Source organism: Propithecus coquereli, unplaced genomic scaffold (assembly GCF_000956105.1).
Source record: "Propithecus coquereli isolate 6110/MARCELLA unplaced genomic scaffold, Pcoq_1.0 Scaffold640, whole genome shotgun sequence".
In the NCBI taxonomy this organism is placed as follows: Eukaryota; Metazoa; Chordata; class Mammalia; order Primates; family Indriidae; genus Propithecus; species Propithecus coquereli.
The window spans coordinates 772,450-793,468 of NW_012152397.1; the positions used below are offsets into that span (position 1 = coordinate 772,450).

General features: G+C 38.5%; 1 protein-coding gene across 2 annotated transcripts in view; it reads right to left on the minus strand.

Annotated features, from left to right (window-relative positions):
* The window catches only part of NUP88 (nucleoporin 88kDa), a 31,073-nt gene extending 10,115 nt beyond the window's left edge, over nt 1–20,958 (minus strand). Inside the window, exons 1-8 of one of the 2 annotated variants that reach the window (XM_012659912.1) lie at nt 20,461–20,958; nt 17,685–17,854; nt 15,664–15,789; nt 12,508–12,594; nt 9,549–9,725; nt 5,577–5,763; nt 4,435–4,582; nt 2,932–3,030 (exon numbers count right to left, since the gene is read on the minus strand). In XM_012659912.1, the coding sequence (XP_012515366.1) occupies nt 2,932–3,030; nt 4,435–4,582; nt 5,577–5,763; nt 9,549–9,725; nt 12,508–12,594; nt 15,664–15,789; nt 17,685–17,854; nt 20,461–20,799 (1,333 nt within the window). In that variant the 5' untranslated portion in view covers nt 20,800–20,958. Of the gene's footprint in view, nt 1–2,931; nt 3,031–4,434; nt 4,583–5,576; nt 5,764–9,548; nt 9,726–12,507; nt 12,595–15,663; nt 15,790–17,684; nt 17,855–20,368; nt 20,381–20,460 lie in introns of those variants that run through there. The other variant, XM_012659913.1, reaches the window with a different exon arrangement.
* Between the last annotated feature and the right edge of the window lie 61 nt (nt 20,959–21,019).

The window sequence follows — 21,019 nt, forward strand, 5'->3', positions numbered from 1 at the left end:
CTTGTTTTGTTCCTTATCTTAATAGGGAAGTATGGAAAGTGGAACATGTAAACAATTAAATTGGACACTTTCCAAGCACAGTGTTGAAGGTGCAGCCTGGTTTCTTCTTGTTGATTATAGTAAGATAAGAGGAAACACATAAATGAGGAAAGAACTGTTAAACAAAAAGGAACAAGGACTTGATGATTTGGGAAATTCTCGGCCTATCTAGATGGCAAAAGATGCTACAATTAAGAGATTCCCTGTCAGGAAAGGATGCTCTGGACAAAAAGCCATGGTGTGGCTGTAACACTTTCTGTTTATACCTCAGAAAGATAAAAAGATAAGAATAATAAGTCACACAAAGGCTCTTTGAAGAGATTAAAAGTGTAATTTAGATCATTCAGCCATCTCAGCGGAAGCAGAAAAATAGATATGGGATTATCTATCTAGAAAAGATCTGTAGATGAACCTCATGTCTACTACAGTGAATCCCTATGATATATAAGGGAGACCCAAAAAGTTCTTGAGAATTTTATAATAACAGAAGCATTGTTGGTTTAGACTGAAAAGGTCAGAGAGGAGAGAAGGCCCTTAAAATTCTACAGGCAGGAAATAGGCTGGTAAAACTACTTAACTACAAACAAATGTGACCTTTCTAAAAAATGAAAGATGACTCAGAGGGCAGAGCTGTAAGCCCTGAGGTTAATCCCCAGGACTTGAAATCTACTGGAATTTGGATTTTGCAATTACTTGGATTTGTGATTCCTTTTTCTCTTCCACGTTCTCACCATCTGCACTGGATTGTCTGCAACTAGTATCCTATTCCTTTTCCACCATTGTGTTCTGGGAGCAGATAACTTTTATTCTAGTTTCTTAGGTCCACAAAGAATTTTGCCCCTGAGTAGATTATACTCAGAGTCTCACCCATACTTGATTTAGATGACATTTTGAATTTTGTGTTGATGTTATAATGAAACTTTTGAGGATGTTGGGATGAGGTAAATGGATTTTGCATTTGGGTCAGATGTGAGATAATGGACTTTCCAAAGATGTTCATGTCCTAATCCCCAGAACCTGTTAAAATATTAGGCTACATGGCAAAGGAGAATTAAGGTGTAGATGGAATTAAAGCTGCTCATCAAATGGCTTTAAGGTAGGGATATTATCTTTGATTATTTGGGTGGAGCCAATGTTATCACAAATTTCTTTAACAGTGACACAGGAGGGCCCACCTCCTGTAATCCTCGCGCTTGTGGAGGCCAAGGTGGGAGGATTGCATGAGCCCAGGAGTTTGAGACCAGCCTGGGCAACATAGCAAGTCCTTGTCTCTACAAAAAATAAAAAAATAAATTAGCTGGGCGTGGTGGTGTGCACTTGTAGTCCCAGCTACTTGGGAGGCTGAGGCAGGAGGACTGCTTGAGTCCAGGAGTTTGAGGTTTGCAGTGAGCTGTGATGACACCGTGGCACTCTAGCCTGGGCAAAAGAACAAGACCCTGTCTCAAAAAAAAAAAAAAAGGTCTGAAGGTGCATAATAAAATTAAACTAAATTATCTTTACTCTTCTCTCATGGAACTTGGTGTGATGTGTTATGCTGCTGCTGCACTCTAGCCCGGGCAACGGGGAAAAACTCTAGACCCTGCTCAAAAAAAAAAAAAAAAAAAGTGAATCAAGGAAGCAGAAAAGGTCAGAGTGATACAATGTGAGAAGGACTCAACTCATCCCACTTTCGCTGGCTTTGAAGATGGAGGAAGGGGGCTACAAGCCAAAGAATGTGGTAGAAGCTGAAAAAGGGTAGGAAATGAATTCCCCCCTAGAACCTCCATAAAGGAAAATTGCTCTGCAAATTTAACCCCAGTTGAGACCCATGTATAACTTCTAACTGTAAGATAATAAATTTGTGATGTTTTAAAAAAGTAGGTTTGTGGTAATTTATTACAGCAGCAGTAGAAAACCAACACAGAAAGCATTCAGTCTTTTTATTATTAACCATAGTGTTGGCTGTGGGTTTTTCATGGATGCCTTTCATCAGTTTGAGGAAGTTCCTTTCTATCCTAGTTTGCTGAGAAATACTCAAGGCTGTTGGATTTTCTTAAAATGCTTTATCTGTGTCTATTGAGATGATCATATGGTTTTTGTCCGTTATTCTACTGATATACTATAATACATCAGTTGATTTTTGAATGCTAAACTAAGCTTCCATTCTTGGGATAAATCTCACTTGGTCACAATGTATAATCCTTTTTATATGTTGCTAGATTTAGTTTGTTAATAATTTGTTATGAATTTTTTGCATCTATATTCTTAAGAGATATCTGCCTGTAGTTTTCTTTTCTTGGCTGTCTTTGTTTGGATTGGATATCAGGGTAATACTGACCTCACAGAATGAGTTGGGAAGTATTCCCTCCTCTTCCAATTTTTTTTTTTTTATTTCAGCATATTATGGGGGTACAGATGTTTAGGTTACGTATGTTGCCCTTGTCCCCCTTCCCCCCTTCCAATTTTTTTGGAAAAGCTCATGAAGAACTGGTATTAATTCATTAAATGTGAATCCATCTGGTCCGGGCTTTTCTTTTTGGTCAGTTTTTTGATTACTATAATCAATCTCATTAGGTCTATTCAAATTTTCTATTTCTTCTTGAGTCAGTTTTGATAGTTTGTTTCTTTCTTGGAATTTGTCCATTTCATCTAGGTTATCTAATTGGCATAGAGTTGTTCACAGTATTCTCTTACTGTCTTTTTTATTTCTGTAAGGTCAACAGTAATATCTCTCTTTCATTCCTGACTAGTAATTTGAGTCTTCTTTATTTCTTGGTCAGTCTAGTTAAATGTTTGTCAGTTTTGTTGATCTTTTCAAAGAACCTTCTAGATTCACTCATTTTTCTCTATTCCAAACTACTTTAATGGAACCTCTGAAACCTTCTTAAAAGTACAGAAAGTTAATAAACTTACCTGATGCAAGAAATTTGTGAAGTTTATGAATCCACGTCAGCCCAACACTGTGTACACCAGCTTCATGAGTACAATGATATCTTGAAGGGCACTTGGGATCTGAAAATGGAATCATTAATGATATAAAGGTGCCATTAGAAAACTGAAAGAATTTACACCAGTAGCCTACAAACACATTTGTTGATGGAAGGCTTATAGGACTTTTATATTTGGCACTGTTAGGGGCTTTGAAATTAAATTTCTTTTTAATAAAGACAGGGTCTCACTGTGTTGCCCAGGCTGGAGTGCAGTGGCACAATCATAGCTCACTGCAGCCTGAAATTTTTAAATTTGAAGTCAGTTTTCAAATATATTTTAAGTATAGGCATACCTCGGGGATATGTACCATTGCAATAAAGCTAATATCGCAATAAAGCAAGTCACACAAAATTTTGGTCTCCCAATACATATAAAAGTTATGTTTACACTATAATATAGTGCTAAGGTCAACAGAAGAATCTTATTATTGGGATGTAAAAGAAATTTTGTTATGAAAATAGGAAATTTGTTAGATACCACCCCTATGTTATATAGTAGCCATTTCACTTTTGTCACTTGGGAAATCTGGGTGTGCTTCAATGATTATAATATGCCTTAAGCACAAATATGAACAAGTCAAAAATTTCTTAGTTTCACAAATGAAAATGTTACTCTTATTAGGAAAACCAAGAAAAAAATGCCTATACTTAAGATTTCCCAAAGATATATATATCTGTATAGAGAAACCAATTAGTTTCTGTCACTTTACCTCACTAGGTCTGTTTCCTCATCTATAAAGTTCTTAGACTTAATAGTTAGACTGTATCTCTCAAACACTTTAATTAGACATGCCCCATATGAGTTCTCTTTGCTATTTTATTACACAAGGAATACTACCCCCTTAAATGTTTTGGCTATACTTTAGCACACAGTTGAAGCCATTACTACCAAACCTAGGCCAACTGGCTAATGAGAGGTATAAGCACATTAGGTCAAACTGCTACCAGATTGAAATCCTTCCATGTTGCTGTGAGTGATGGAATTTCACTTTTTTTTTTAATGGCCAAATAGTATTCCATTGTGTGTATGTATGTATACATATATCACACTTTCTTTATCCATTTATCTATTGAGGGACACTTGGGTTGATTCTGTATTTTGGCTATTATGACTAGTACTGCAATAAACCCAGGAGTGCAGATACCCTTTGACATACCTGTTTCTTTTCCTCTTCATATGTACCCAGTAGTGGGACTGATGGATCATATGGTAGTTCTACTTTTGATAGGACCAGGAAAAATTTACTATTATAAATCTGTGTGGATCCAGACTGAAAGTATATAGTAGTGAGTGAAAGGCCAAAAGAAGCCGGTCAACTTTTTAAAGGCCTGAACCACGGGACAAGTAAATTACATGTGAACAGTCTGTGATCATCTTAGTATAAATATTATGGGATAAAAGCACTAAATTTAGTGAATATCTTACCTCTGTGAAGTTTGATTGGACAAGAAAAGTCAGAATCAAAGGAATCATCCTCTGCAGATGCCAGTTTCAGAGCAAGCTCCAACTCAACACATTCAAACACATACAGAGAAGGAATGAGGTCAGCCCTGGAATCCCAGGACTTTTCTGACTGTAAAAAAAAAAAAGTGTTGTAACAAAGATATGGTAGATGCCTGAGGTGACGGATGCCTCAATTGCTCTGATTTGATTAATTCACATTGTGTGCCTGTATCAAAACATCACATGTACCCTATAAAGACATACCCATAATAATTAAAAATCTTAAAAAAGTGTTGTAATTTTGATTTTGCATGTCTATTTGAAAATGTACACAATTAAAAACAAGCAAAAAGCTGGGTAAAACAGTGCTTTCAAATTCTTCTTAATTCCACTACTATCCTAAAGGTGCACTGTTATTCTTTTTTTTTTTTTTTTTCTCTTTTGAGACAGAGTCTCACTGTCTTGCCTAGGCTAGAGTGCCGTGGCGTCATCATAGCTCACAGCAACCTCAAACTCCTGGGCTCAAGCGATCCTCCTGCCTCAGCCTCCCGAGTAGCTGGGACTACAGGCACACGCCACTATGCCCGGCTAATTTTTTTCTATATATTTTTAGCTGGCCGATTAATTTCTTTCTATTTTTGGTAGAGATGGGGTCTCGCTCTTGCTCAGGCTGGTCTCGAACTCCTGAGCTCAAACGATCCGCCCTCCTCCCCTCCCAGAGTGCTAGGATTACAGGCGTGAGCCACCGTGCCTGGCCGCTGGGCCATGTTATTCTTAAAAGAGAAAAAAAAGCTCTCTCTTCTTTTAGGAAGATGTTAGTAAATGAGTTTGGAAAAAAACCAATTCCGAGATTCAAAGGTTCTTTATGTCTATCACCAAAGACTAAATATAGAGATCAGAGAAGAAATACGTAGGTTGGTGGACCAAGTAAGTTAGGCAACCTTCTAACTTTTACATTTAGATTGTTAAGTGTGCTTCAATTACTTTTAAGTGTTTAATTTCCAAAATATCAGAAGTGTTAGATATAAGCTAAAATTCCTGATTATGTTAAGCAGTCGCATTGGGTCAGAAACTATACTAGGTGTTGAAGGTACAAAATATACTCACAACTAGTCTGTACTTACTGTTTGGTCATCTTCTTCTTCCCCTTCTAGCACAACACAGTGATACAGCATTCCTGATTCAGTAGCAATCACTAAGATGTTGGGCACACAGGGTAAGCAGAGTATAGCACAAGCATCATAACCATAGTTATCTTCAGCTGCAGGATGCATGGGCAATGGGCCCAACAGCTTTCCAATATTCCCAGGACTAAAGGAAGAGTGAAAACATATTTGGGAAATGTTGACAAAAGATAATCATGCTTGTCCCTTAAAATAGCGGTCCCCAACCTTTTTGGCACTTTGTCTTCCTCCAGCTATCATACCCCCATTATAAATGTAGTATATTCCCCATGTTTCCACTTTTTTGCCTTCCCACTCACATTCCACCACCATTCTCAACCAGAAATAATTTTGGCAATGTCTGAAGACATTTTGGGTTGTCACAACTGAGGGTTGGGGGAGGTTACTGGCATCTAATGGGTAGAGGCCAGAGATGCTGCTAAACATTCCCCCACAGGACGGTCCCTACAACAAAGAATTTTTCAGACCAAAATGCATCATGCTTTTACCATTCCACTGAAGCTAGGCCACCCATGAGATTTGCTAAATCCAAAAGGCACTTAACTTGACCTTCTGATGCATTTATCACTAGTTAACAATTACTGCTGCTTGACATCCTTAACACCTGTAACAATTCTTCCTTGTAGTTCTCTCTCCTTTCTCTCTGAATATACCTTTCTAATGTCCTTTTTTAATTTCTGTCTCTTAAATATTGGTTGTCCTCCACAGTTCTGTTGTAAGCCCTCATCTTTTTCCAAAATTTACACTTACATGAGAGCATATTAAACTATGCGTGGTTTTAACTACCACCTATGTTCTGATGTTAACTCCTAAATCTTTTCTTCAGAAATGTAGCTTCTCTTCAAGGCTTTGGACCCACATAGTTAATTTGACTAGACAGACACATTTATTGAGTGCTAGATGATACCTTCCAATGAACTGACAGTTTAGTTACTGAGGCAGACATTTAGCCAGAATTACTATACCATGTGGTAAGTGTTAACAACAGAAGGATTTATAGGGTACAAAGGAACAACAAAAAGGTATAAAGACATTGAAGCAGGTATTAAAGGTATCAAAAATATGTAAGATAAATAGGGAAAGAATGATTTCCGGGAATGGGGGAGTTCAACATTCCAAGCTGGGGAGCAACTTATGCAAAGTCCTAGAAGCATGAAAGACATGGAAGTAAGAGGAAGGAAGCTTATTTAGTATGATGAGAGGCAAACTACAAGGTCTAAGGCAACAGAAAAATAGCTAGACAGATATCCAGGACTGGCTTATGAAGCAGACAATCTTGTAGGCCATGTTAAAGTATTCAAAGTCTATCTGCTGGGTGAGTGTATCACTAGAGGTTTAAATCAAGTGACAGAGCTTCACTTTGCAAGGATCAGTCTGGTATTAGTGAGGTGGATGACACAGAAGGGTCCAAAATGAGATTCAGGGAAACTACTTAAAAGAAGAATGATCTAGGCAGAAGACGATGAGGTTCTGAAGCAGGGACAAAAGAAGGCAGAGAAGCATATATACATTCCAAATATTTAGGCTGGATGGCTCATGCCTGTAATCCTAGCACTTTGAGAGGCCAAGGTGGGAGGATTACTTGAGCCCAGGAGTTTAAGACTAGTCTGGAAAAAATAGCAAGACCCCATCTGTAAAAAAAAAAAATAAAAATAAAAAAATTAGCCAGGCGTAGGGACACATGCCTTTAATCTTAGCTACTTGAGAGGCTCAGGTAGGAGGATCATGTGAGTCTAGGAGGCAGCTAGAGGCTGCAGTGAGGTGTTAATGTGCCAGTGCACTCCAGTCTGGGTGACAGAGCAAGACCCCATCTCTTAAAAAAAAAGGAAATTTTCTTCATCAAATCAACAGAAATTTGGGACTGATCAGATCTAAGATATAGGTGACTTTTGGGTTTGGGGCCAAATTTACTAGGTAGATCATGTTGTGGACAAATGAGGGCCCAGCAGTAAGAGGAGGAAGGGTAAGGGGGGCTAATAACGGTACCACAAAATCCTCCTGTGAGCGATCATATAAGAAAGGCAGAGAACATTTCTGCCAAGGAGAATGCATTCAATAGTGAATCCTTACCATTCTGCAATGTCAAGCTCTTTCGTATTTCTAATCTTTATCACTTCCCATGCTTTCTTCTCTTTCTTGGAACCACTTCTGCTTCTAATTCTATCTAGTGAATCCTTTAAGTCTAAAACCTTCTGTATTACCACTTCCTCTAAGTATTCCAAGATTGGCAGGTCTAATCATTTACTCCATCAGACTCCCTCAGCACCCTGAGCACATCACATTTTATTATAGTTATTAGTTTAGTTGTATGCCCTCCTGATGGACAAGGAACCACATAGCAGGGACCCTGTCTTTAATCCTGTATGTCCTTCTTCTGCCACAGAGTGTGCTCTGAATAAGTATCTGCTGAGTTGATTTGTAAGTGAATAAACTCTAATGTTCAGCCCTTGGCCTTAGGCCTCTAGAGTTACAAACTTCCCCAAAATTCTTATCCTCTATTGACTCTCTCACCATGACAGATGATTTGCCTATCTCGATTTTTGTCCTCCTTCATTGTCCTGTATTTCCAACTATCTATGGAATATTTCTACTTTATTGGTCCAATACCGGTCTCACACTGACCATCTGTAACAACAACAAAAAAAGAATCTTCCCCCCAAATTAGCTGCCTTTCTTTTTTTTTATTTCAGCATATTATGGGGGTACAGATGGTTACGTACGTTGCCCTTCCCCTGCCCCAAGTCCGAGTTTCAAATATGTCTGTCCTTTGTAGCTGCCTTTCTTGACCTCGATATTTCTATGAATGATGTACTCCCTTATCCAAACAGTAACAAAATCTTAGTGATCCTTCCTTTGTAGTTATCCACTATATTTCATTTCTCCCTTTGCACAACTACCACTCTAGTCCAAACTCTTGTAGAATATAAGCTTAATTTTGTAACAGCTTCTTTATTTTTTAAGAAGCAAGGTCTCACTCTGTTGCCCAGGCTGGAGTACAGTGGCACACTCATAGCTCACTGTGACCTCGAACTCCTGGGCTCAAGTGATCCTCTTGCCTTTGCCTCCCAAGTAGCTGAGATTACAGGCATGTGCCACCATGCCCAGCTAATTTTTTTAAAAAATTGTTTTTAGAGAGGGAGTTTCGCTATATTACCCACGCTGATCTCAAACTCCTGGCCTCAAGTGATCATGCTGCCTCCCAAAGTGCTGGAATTACAGGCACAAGCCACCACATCCAGCTCTAGCTTTATCATTTAATGCTCCCCACATGAATCCTCTGCTCTAGCCCAAAATGTCTAATCATTGAATCCTGAATGAACTTGCACTGGGTTGTTTTTTACTCTACTTTATGCTGACCTTGTGACTGAAATGGTCTTACTCTTCCTTGATGCTTCATTTCATCCTGCATGAGACCTTTAAGTCCCATAAGATATCAGTCCTTCTTTATGAAAATTTTCTTAACTTCTCCAGTCAGAATGATCTCTCCTTTCTCTGGGTTCTTACTGTCTGTGTATCAATAATGTGTTATAGGTAATGATCTTTTTGTGTGCATATGGCTTTTTTGCTACTACTGGGATATAAGATACTAGATTACCACGTCTAATCATCCTTATGGTGCCTTGCTCATATAAGTTAAACGATAAGTACTTTTTCGGCTAACTAGACTTGTAAACACAAACTCAGTCCTATCTTAAGTGATTATCCAAAAATTCTACAGAATTTACCCAAATATGATGAAGTGAAAAGCCAAATGATCTATACAAACTCTTTCTCCAAAATATGCAAGTCAAGCATCTGAAGGCTGCAACACTTCCCCAAGGCCAAAAACATGGATCCCAAGTCCAACCATGAAAATCTCTACTGGAGCACAAACTGAATGTTCATTTTAGGTGGGTTACCCCTTCAACTTACCTGTGTAGCAGACTAACATATGTCAGGAAAGTCTCCCCATTCTCATATAAGATGTACAGTGGGTACGCCACTACTTCATCTTTGCCTTTTTGTCCAAAAACATTCTTTGGGACTGCTGCCAATGGCCCAAAGTCAAATGCAACTGCTGTCTCTCCTAGAGATGCAGTATATGCCCTTCTGGAAAGAGATTTAAAGTATCAACATAAAATAAAGTTAAAAACAAAATGTCTAATAACAGAAGGTGGGTTATGTATGGAATCTGTATTCAATGCAGTAAAAAGATAAAAAAATATGATTGTAAAGAATGTTAACACTGGCAAATTCTCATAAAATTAAGTGAAAAAAGCAGGCCATAAAATTATTTGGTGCTCCTTTAATTTTAAACAGTTTAAATATACAGATACACAAAAAACCAAAATATACAAATATATACATGCATACATGGAAAAAAGGAACAGGAAGAAAACACATAAAAACATCAATAGTTATCTCTGAGCAGCAGGATTCATTGGTTCTACAAATACTTACTAAGCACCTACTGTTCCTGGTTTTGAGAGAGAGAAGAGAGATACCACAAACAGAGAAGAAATAAACATACAATACAAATTCAGAAAATGTCACAAAGAAAAATAAAGTAGGGTGAGAGGGTACTGATGGAGTGCTACTTTAGACTAGATGGTATGGAAAGGGCTCTGATGATATTTGAGCAAAGATCTGAAGGAAGTAAGGAAACAAATCTGTGGTTATCTGAGGAAGGAGCAGCTGAGGTGGAGGGAAGAACACATGCAAAGGCTGTAAGGTGAAAGGTGCTGAAGGATGGCAAGGAGGCCAAGGTGGCTGGAGCCCATAGAGAGAAATGAAGCTGGAGAGGGAGTCAGTTGGCAGACTTGTGGGCCCTTGTAAGCCATGGTAAAGACCCTGGGAAATCAATAGGGTGTAGAGAGCAGGGGAGTAGAATGATCTGATTAAACTGAAAGTACCACTTTGGCTGCTGTATTGAAATAGGCTATAGGAGATTACAAAAGATTTTCGTTTTCTTCATAATACTTTATATTTCCCAATTTTCTATAGTATACATTACCTGTCTAATCAGGAAGGACAAAAAACTATAAAATCATGCTGTTCATACATTTTAAAATTTACTATAATTGGTTATCCAAAAAGATTCCAGTTCAATACAAGGTTAAAGAATATGGTTAAAATAAAATCACAATTTCATATAGTTGAGACAGTCAACATCATTGCAAAGTATTATAAATACTATATCTTAGTTCCAATCACATAGAAAGGTATATGGTATCAGGAGGTAAAAAATGAGAAAACCCAAACACTAGAATAAAAGAACTGCCTGAGTTAAACTAAAAATTCAAGAAAATGAATGGGAACAAATAGACGTAGAAGTTAATTTAATGAGACTTAAATGACTCCCAAGCCATCAAAACTTAACTGGAGCTTAAGAAACATAGTAATATATCTAATAATGGTACACATTAATTAGTTAATTAATATTACTCTGTACCAAGTCCCATGAATAAGCACTTCATGTTTGATCTCATTATTCTGTACAATACCCCTAAGAAACAAGCACTATAATTTTTTATATTCATGAAATATATAGTCATGGAAATGAAGCTTAATGCAATTGGAAAACTTGCCCAGCTACAACTGGCAAGTGGCAGAGCAGAGATTAAACCCCAGGTGTGTTGACACCAGGGCCAAAGCTCTCAACAATTGCATTTGCTCTACTGACTGTGATCTAGACAATGTGCCTGTGAAAGGAAGTTCATCAGCTCTGAACCACATATTAGAGGAGAGAAAATGCCCTGATTCAAGAACAGGACCTATCAACTCCCAGAGGCAGGTATTTCACCATTGTAGAGATGAACACACTAGTTCATCTGCAATTTAAGAAGCTGGTGCTATAAGGCATTCACATCATTTAAGTGAAACTTTCAATTCTAGGGCTGTCAAAGAGACCTGAAGTGGTTCCAGGTCAGTAGCAATCCCTGGCTCCTGGCAGCAGCAGATGCAAATCTTCTCTAGAGGAACATACCTCCAATTCAGGCTCTCGATATTCTCAAACATTAAGATCAAGTAAACATAAGTTCACAATTAGCAATCACAAGGAACCCACCATGGTTATGGGTCAGAAGAAAGAACAAATACAGATTTAGATTCCTCCTAAGGATTTCAGATATTAAAACTGTCAAATATAGAATAGCTAAGTACAAAATATTCAAGGAATAAAGGTTAGAATAACAAAAAATAAATAAGACCATTAGATATGACCACCACAGAGACATGAAAAAAACTAAATGGAACTTCCAAAAGTGTTGCTACTGAAAGTTTCACTCCATATGCACACACTGTGGGTGATTATGTGTGGTAATCACCAGAAAGACTGACCAGGAGGCCAGAGGAATGGGGTTTTTCAGTTCAAAGGGTGACTCTATTAGTGGTCAAAGTAGCCAGGAACTTGTCCCTGTAGTGGTTAAGAAAATATAAAAAGAAGCAAGGGTCACAGGAGAATCAGAAGGGCTATCTATATTCCACTTCCAGGTTTTGGGATACAGACACTGGTCTGGGAGTTCAGCAATCTGCCTTATCCACATTGAGTGAACAGCTGGTAGGCCTCTAGCCCAGCACTCTCATCTTTCACCTTTTCTATAATTTTGCAATTTTATGATGTATTCTCTTATACAAGTTACAACAAGGAATCAGTTTCTGCCACTCACATCTTAGAACTTTCTTTAAAAAAGATCAAGCTAATAGTTACAGTGACATTCAGATTTGTACCTTCTTGTTACTTATTCATATTGCCTATTTTTGCTTACTTCTCACATTAACAAAAACATACGTAAAGTCATCTCTGGAAAACCTTGCAATCTCTGTTAAAATTACATTTATAATCCTAATAAACTAATTTAAAAAAACATTTCATGTACAAATAAAAACTTACCGTTTATTGAGTATTAGACTTTCCTCTTCTGCTTCCGAAAGTACAATCACCTTAGCTGGTACCTGGGGCTCACACAGAGAGTAAATTCTAGTAGTCAAAAGAGAGGAAAACCAACACTTAAAATTCTCCTTCACTTCCCAAAATTGCACTTTCCTCTCCATCCAGTTAGTTCTTGAGAATTTTCCTACCACTTACCACAACGATTTCTTTGCCAAAGACCTTGCTGTAACTGACAAAGTAGCCTACTTCATTTGTTCTTTAACTACATGAGATGGAGGTTTCCTCAACCTGACAAAATGTTCTCTATCCTTACCAAAATTCTTTAATAGCCTATCCATACCATTGCTCCTCTGTCTCTTCTGTCCTGAGCCTTCATCCATACTCACCTTGTCTAGTCATCTCCCTACTGACCTTAAGCTTGCCAGTTTCCTTTCATCTATACCCATCTGTCTCTGCCTAGTGAACACCAAATCCCACCAGAGAAGGAACCATATCTGATTCTGATTTATTTATTTTTAGAGACAGGGATCTCCCTCTGTTGCCCAGGCTGGAGTGCAGTGGTACAATTATAGCTCACTGCAGCCTCAAACTCCTGGGCTCAAGTGATCCTTCTACCACAGCCTCCCAAGTAGCTGAGACTACAGGGGTATACCTCCACGCCTGGCTAATTTTTAAATTTTTTTGTAGAGATGGCATCTTGCTATGTTGCCCAGGCTGGTCTCAAACTCTTGGGCTCAAGCGATTCTTCCACCTCTGCCTCCTAAGTAGCTCTTACTCTTCTTTATATACCAACTGGCCAGCAGAGTGAGTGACATTTAGCCTGCAATCTGTCTATGTTTTTGTTATATAAAGACCTCATATGCCAGGCATGGTGGTGTGTGCCTGTAGTCCCAGCTATTCAGATGGCTGAGGTGGGAGGATCCCTGGTGCCCAGGACTTCAGATCCAGCCTGGACAATAAAGCAAACTTCAACTCCTAAAAAAAGGAGACCCAATATTATGTCATCCCTGTTTTCTTAAGGAGAAGTACAAAACAGAATGTTTTTAACCAAATCATATTAATTTAAAGTGATTTATATTTGACAGCATATATGGCTATTATTAAAAGGAGAAAGAATTTTCAAAAGGCCAGTAATGTCATTATTAGAAATTCCTTATAAAGGGATTAGAAATCCCTTATAAAGGGGTCAAAATGTCCCTTATAAAGTCTTCACCAAACTACTTATTTTGTCTGATTCCACTAAGAATTTTTAAACTTGGTTTTGTTCCATTATCAATAAAATACAACATATATATTTACTAAATATTTTTAATGATAATTTAATTCATTTGAATACATATTCATTGTGGTCCTCCTAGGTGCCTACAAGCACTACTGACTTCAAAATATACATGAATAATAGACAGTAATATTACGCTGGGGAGCAGTGGGGAAAAAAAGTAAGTGCAACAGGGCATTCAGTCAAAATCTACTTTTGCCTAGAAGTTGTGAACAGGGTCCAAAGCTTAGGAAAAGAAAAGTGTTAAGTACCCTGTATTTTTTTTTAAAAACCCTTTAATATTTGGGGACAGATACTTCCTTCAGGGCTTAATTTGAGGAAGAATTGTATCTACACTATCTTCCCACCATCTCCTTTTCCAGCATAGTATAAAAGGGAGACTAAGAGAGGGTGTCAAAGAGGCCTTAGGAGTACTGTATAATATTTGTAAATGGGAGGATTTTCCCTCCCCTCTTTCTCCAAAGCCAAATGGATAGGCAGCAAAGGCTCTAAAACACTCAGCCAGATTTGGAGGTACTAGTGATAATTTTGTTGCATTTCCTACCTGAATGCCTGTTAGTCACTTTGAAGTTGTCTCAATCAAAAAAACTGTATACACTGAGTTCAGTACTATCCATAGTTTCAGGCATCCACTGGGGGGTCTTGGAACATAGCCCCTGCAGATAAGGGGTATTATACTCTATCTTGAGAAAGGGTTCAGGGCATGGATAGCTGACAGCAGCCAGTGGGAGACAGAGTTCCTCAGTCATGGGGGGAGCTGGAGGTTAAACACTGCCCTCCAAAACACACACACACCATCTGTACAGAGACTACCACACCAACGGAGGTCACTAGCAACAAATGGAACTAGAGTAAACCAAGATCAGGCATACCTCCCCATCACTGAGGGAGGGCAACCAGTTAGGTAACATCTCTGCCTCACCTATCCCAACCTCCCTTTCCCCACTCTGAAGGAGTCAGAGGAAGGAAGAGCCAGCTCCACTCCTTACACTTCACCACATACCCCAAAGTGCTGGGATAGGAGGAAGAGTAAAAGAGCAGACCATACCCTCTCCACTCATTTCAGATCCCTTAAGACACAGGTCTGACCTATGAAAGAGCTAGGACACATTTTGAAATGGATTTGAGATCAGAGTTTTGAAATGGACACACTAAGTTTTAATAACTAAAAGTAACTAAAAAGCTATGGGGATCTGTATAAGATGCCATAAAGGGGATCAACCATTCAACAGGGAAAGAAGATTTGGAAGAGCACAGTTAAAAGCAGTGATTAGGAAAAATAACACTGGAAGTATTTGTTAACCTCTGTTGAGTCCTCCCAATAAACTTTTTACATAAGGCAGATCCGGAAAGTTAACTGATAACATAGCAGAAATCTAAGTAGGATTAGGGCATTTAATCATAGATTGCAAACCTTGGAAGCAGCTTTAGAGATTATCAAATCAAACCTGCTCAATTTATAGATCGGAAGCTGACCACACCCACTCTCACTCCCCAAAAAAGAAGTTCAAGATCTCAAAGATAATAGAAGTGGCATTGGGACAACAATTTGAATCTTTCAATTTCTAATTATATTCTCTTTCCTCTGTGCTACATCATCACTAAAAGGGTGATATGATGAAGAGTTTGGGAAAGATTTTTCTACCAGTATTTACAGGTCAGATTAGGAGAGACTTGGAGGCAGGAAGACTAGTGGAGAGGGAACAGTAGTAATAGTTAGGTGATTCTTATGATCAAGAATGGGTTACAATAGCCATCAGATAAAAGCATTCCAACATTTAATGACTCATTTGGTGCTATGCTGAGCTGTTAACTGGCAAACAGGAACAGAGCCTTCCCACTCACAAAGCTACAAGAGAGATAAAAATAAAATTTACCTTATTACATTGTCTGATGTTAACAGTACTATGTGGGGATCCAGCATTTCACTTGGATACCAGGCAGCATGCTTCAGAGTCAGAGAGGTAGAACTGGTGAAAAATCTCTCAGCAATTGGAGTGGTACTAAAATAAAGATAACATTTTTCCAAAACATTTTGTAGAACTTGGATAAAAAACCTTCTAAAGGAAAATCTATTTTAACACTCTTTGCTTTTTTTTCTTTAAATTTCTTTCCCTTAAATCTTGCTGAAAGAGCATTCAAAGCATCTATTCAATCAATATCAAAGAATCAAAACAAAAATATTTTTGAAATTATAGCATATTTTATACGGTACAAGTGTTTTCATATATAGTATCTTATTTGATTCTTTTACTAGCCTTGTAAGGAAACTACAAGGGCAGATACTATCATTCCTATTTTGAAAATGAGGAAACAGATTTAGAAAAAAAAGTTTGGTCAGGCACAGTGGCTCATGCCTATAATCCTAGCACTTTGGTAGGCCAAGGTGGGAGGATCGCTTGAGTCCAGGAGTTTGAGACCAGCCTGAGAAACACAGCAAGATTTCATCTCTATGAAAAAACAGAAAAATTAGCCGGGCATGGTGGCACATGCCTATAGTCTCAATTACTTGGGAGGCTGAGGAAAGAGGATTGCTTGAGCCCCAGGAGTTTGAGGTTGCAGTGAGCTATGATGACACCACTGCTCTCTAGCCGAGGCAACCAAGAGAGACCCTGTCTCTTTAAAAAAAAAAAAAAAAGAAGAAGAAGAAGAAGGAAGAAAGAAAATAAACAATTTAAGGGGACTCAGCTTACAAGTTGTGGAGTGAAAGGTGAGTTTTCACCTTATACTGATGGTCCCCGACTTACTATGGATAGACTTAGGATTTTTCAACTTTATGATGGGTTTTTATCCGTCATAAGCTGAGGAACTCCTTATGACTTACAATGGGGTTATCCATCACAAAGCCAAAAAATCCTCAGTTGAACCATCCTAAACTAGGCACCATGTGCTGTACTGTCAGCATTAAATGCATTTCCAACTTAAAAAATTTTCCACTTACACTGGGTTTATTGGGACATAACCCCATCATTAGTTAAGAAGCATTTTCAAATACAGCTATACCACCCTGAACATGCATAATCTTGTCTGTATTCTTTTCAGTAGATCATTAATAACCATTTTTCTGGATTTGTTGAAAAAGATATTATATAAAAATAAGACCTAGATAAACTTCTGAGCAAACCTGTGGCTCACAGAATAAAATCGCATTTTCAAATACAGCTATACCACCCTGAACATGCATAATCTTGTCTGTATTCTTTTCAGTAGATCATTAAGAACCATTTTTCTGGATTTGTTGAAAAAGATATTATATAAAAATAAGACCTAGATAAACTTCTGAGCAAACCTGTGGCTCACAGAATAAAATCTTATTTTTACCTAATTGAAAAAATGGCCTAACTTCCAATGAGACAGGGATGTAATAATTCAGGCAGAATAAAAGTACAACTACACATATACTATAAACATTAATATCACAAGATGCCAGTCTGCAGACCACATGGAGTGCTCCAATGTTTCAACAGTAATATACTAAACACACTTTAAGAACCACTAGTTTTGAACAATTTTCTGTATGTATTAAAATTTTTTTTTTTTTTTTGATACAGTCTCACTCTGTTGCCCAGGCTAGAGTGCCATGGCATCAGCCTAGCTCACAGCAACCTCAAACTCTTGGGCTTAAGCAATCCTTCTGCCTCAGCCTCCCGAGTAGCTGGGACTACAGGCATGCACCACCATGCCCGGCTAATTTTTTCTATATATTTTTAGCTGTCCAATTAATTTCTTTCTATTTTTAGCAGAGTCGGGGGTCTTGCTCTTGCTCAGGCTGGTCTTGAACTCCTGAACTCAAAGGATCCACCCGCCTCAGCCTCCCAGAGTGCTAGGATTACAGGAGTGAGCACCATGCCCGGCCTGCAAATTATACAGATATACACTAAATGGAAATAGAACTTACCTACAATTCACTATTGATTTTCCGCCTTCAAATTCAGAATTCTTCCCCCATCTTTTAGGTAATTCTAATACCATAAGTCCTTTTATTCCTATAAGTGCTGCGTGATGTTGTGTTGGACTTAACAAGACTTGATAGATCTCAAACAGGGGTGGATTTATGCAAAGCAATCTCTGGAAATTAAAGCAAACCAATCAAAATAGTTAATTTTAATTTAAATATATGCAACAGTTACTTGAATGTGTATATGTGAATAGTAATGCTTTAGTTTTCTATAATTATAGGATAATGAAGCATTCTGGATAAGTACTAACATTTGGACCATTAATTGATGAAATACTTTTAATCATTTAGGTTGGGATGTTATATAAAATGAATCAGATTTCTTTACCTTGATAAACAGAGACTATTAGACATAATTTTCCTTCTTATGATCCAGCTTCTGCCTATCATTCTGGTTTTATTTCTCTACCATTCTCTCCTTGTACTTTACAGTCCAATCAGATTAGCTTATATTTCTCGGAAATCATGCTTTGCTCTGCCTCTGTATCTTTGCATACCTGTTTCTCCTCCTGCAATGCCCCTGTTTTTCTTTTTTAGCTGGCTAACAAGATTTACTTATTCTTGGAGACCCAGCTTCTATGTATTATACTTTCTCCTCAAGAAAGTATCTATGTTCTTGCCAGGAATAACTGCATCTTTTCTGTACTTCTATAGCACACTCTGGATAAATCTATTATAGTTCTTATCACACTGCATTCTAACTATCCTTTTTACTTGTTCATCCCGCACAACTGACTATGAATTACTTGAGATTTGTATCTTTCCTCTCTGTATTCTTAGCATTCTGGCACATTGCTGACTCTCAACAGATGCTTAGTAAATAGACGTGAACTCAGAAGTATTAAGAAATGATAATTCCTATGTTATAAATAGTACAGTAAGATAAAGAATGGCTTTAAGAGCTTCTGCAGCAAGCAGAATGCTGCTTTACCTATGCAGACTTAGTGTGATATTTTCAGGGGGTTCTGATAAGTTATTTGTCTCAGCATCATATGTCCTCAGAATTCACTTCTGCTGATACTTCCTATTTCTTCTCTCATGACCATTTCAGATTCCCATTTTATTTCTTTCTACTTTCAGTAATGCACCATGAGAAATACACCACTGTTTATCCTATATATGAAGAATCAATCTAAGCCAAATCCTTTTAGATGAGACTGTTCTGAATATAATGAAATTCCTACTAATTGCTACTGATGTCTGAAACCTGGTTTTTTGGTTGTTTTTTAGTTGCCCTTCGCTGATTCTAATCACATTGTTTTTTCTTGTCAGTGATTCTTTCCTTCTTTCCTCCATACTCAACCCCCATCTTCTTCCTACCTGATTTTGATAGTCTAACTCAAACCAAACACAGGTCACCTTTCTTCTGCTACATATACAATTCAATCACATTAGTTCATGACTGAACTATGATAATCACAGTATTTTGTTGTTGTTTTCTTTAAAGTCACTACTCATACTTTTTTTTAACATTCAAAGTTATAGCTGCTGATAGGCTGCTTTCTTTCCAATCTCTGAGTTTTTGAGATTCTGCAGGATTAAGGGTTATTCAAATAGCCACCAATATTTACTGGGAACTTGTATGTTTCAGGTATTCTGTCAAGTGCTGAACATACAAAAATGAGTAAAGCAGACACAGTCCCTGCCATAATGCTTACAAAAGAAGACAGACAATAAATATTTATAATTATAAATAATTAAATTATGATTGTGTCAAATGCCACATGTCAGCAGGGTAGGGTACTAGAATACTGTGGGCTGAACATTTGATAATTATTCTTAACTAAAATTTTACAGTAGGTAGATTGTAGACTCTTGACCTATTTTTCAAACTGCAGAAGTATTGCTAGCATCTTGTTAAAAGCAAATTCTCAGCAACAAGAATTGGACAGTAGCACAGATGTCATGCCTTATAGAATGAGTGCCAAGATTTTTATTTATTTTTACTTTTTAATCTTTAAAAGAAAAGAATCTATTACAAATAAACATTTCCGTAAAGCCAATATTTGATCACGGCAAGTCTGGAATACTTTCTGATCACACCCGTTTTCACATGCTGTTGGCTTATCAAAAATAAAAATCCCTTCCCACTTTGGGAATGGCCTAATTATCTAAAAGACGAAAAAAGAAAAAAAAAGGCTACCTCCACCATATCAAGAGCAAAACCTGGTGTTTTCAAATCTACTATCTGACTTGATGCTCACAACAACCCCAAGAGAAAGTTATGATTATACCTGTTAGTTTATCGGTGTCACGTAATCAAGTAAGTTTCTCTTCACCAACCTACTAAAAATAGCAACTCCGCCTACACATTCTCTATCCCTTTACCCTGCTCTGTTTTACTTCGCAACACTTAACCATCACTGATATTGATTATTTCACGGTCCTTCCCTTCTTCCCAGGCCTCCAGAACTTAAGCATCTTGAGAGCATGAATTCCTATAATAGTGTCTGGTAGTGTCGGAGTCATTAAACATTGGCCCAAGGAAAGAAATAAGGAATCTGAGGCTCCAAAAGGTTATACGGTCATGCTGGAGCGGAAAAGAAATAAGAGTGAAGGACTTTTCCACTTGAAGTGGGACGTCCCCGGAAAGACGTCAGCTTACGCCTTAACAGCACACCTACCAGAAGACGAAAAACAGCCAAGATGAGAAGGGAACAAAAAAACTAGTTCAGATCCCGGCCAAGGGTCACTTCCAAGAGCTGCCTGGCCGTACCTGGTACTGGGAGAGGGGCGGTTCCTCACCGCCACCGCTGGGACCCCGAAGGCGAACGACTAAGAAGGAGCTGCCTTCTCCGTCCCATAGGAAGAGCTCTCCGCCGAGGCCGAAGACCAAGTTTCTCGTCAGCAACGGCAGCGGCAGCGGCGGCGACGAAGGTAATGATGAAGAAGCTGGTTTCTCAGCCTCGGCTGGGCTCTGGTTTTTCAGTCCCTCCCGGAGCCGCAAGAACACGACATGGCTAGGAAGCCAGGTCTGCCACACCTCACCGTCGCCCACGGGTCCTTCGGCAGCCGCCATCTTGGCCCAACTGCTCTCCTCTCTCCAGTTGCTCATCCCGCCGCTGAGCGCAGCCAATCCGCGGCCAGCCGTCTACTGCTTCGGCCAATTACCGAGCAGGCGGTCCGGAAGCACAAGAGCTCGTGCTAGGGGCGGGACGAAGGAGCGGCCAGCCCATCAGGCAGGTGCATCGTCAGAGGAAAGCCAATCGCCAGTCTGGCATTTATTCTGAAGCCACAGGGGGCGGGGCGAGAAGTCAACAGAACAGTACTTGTGG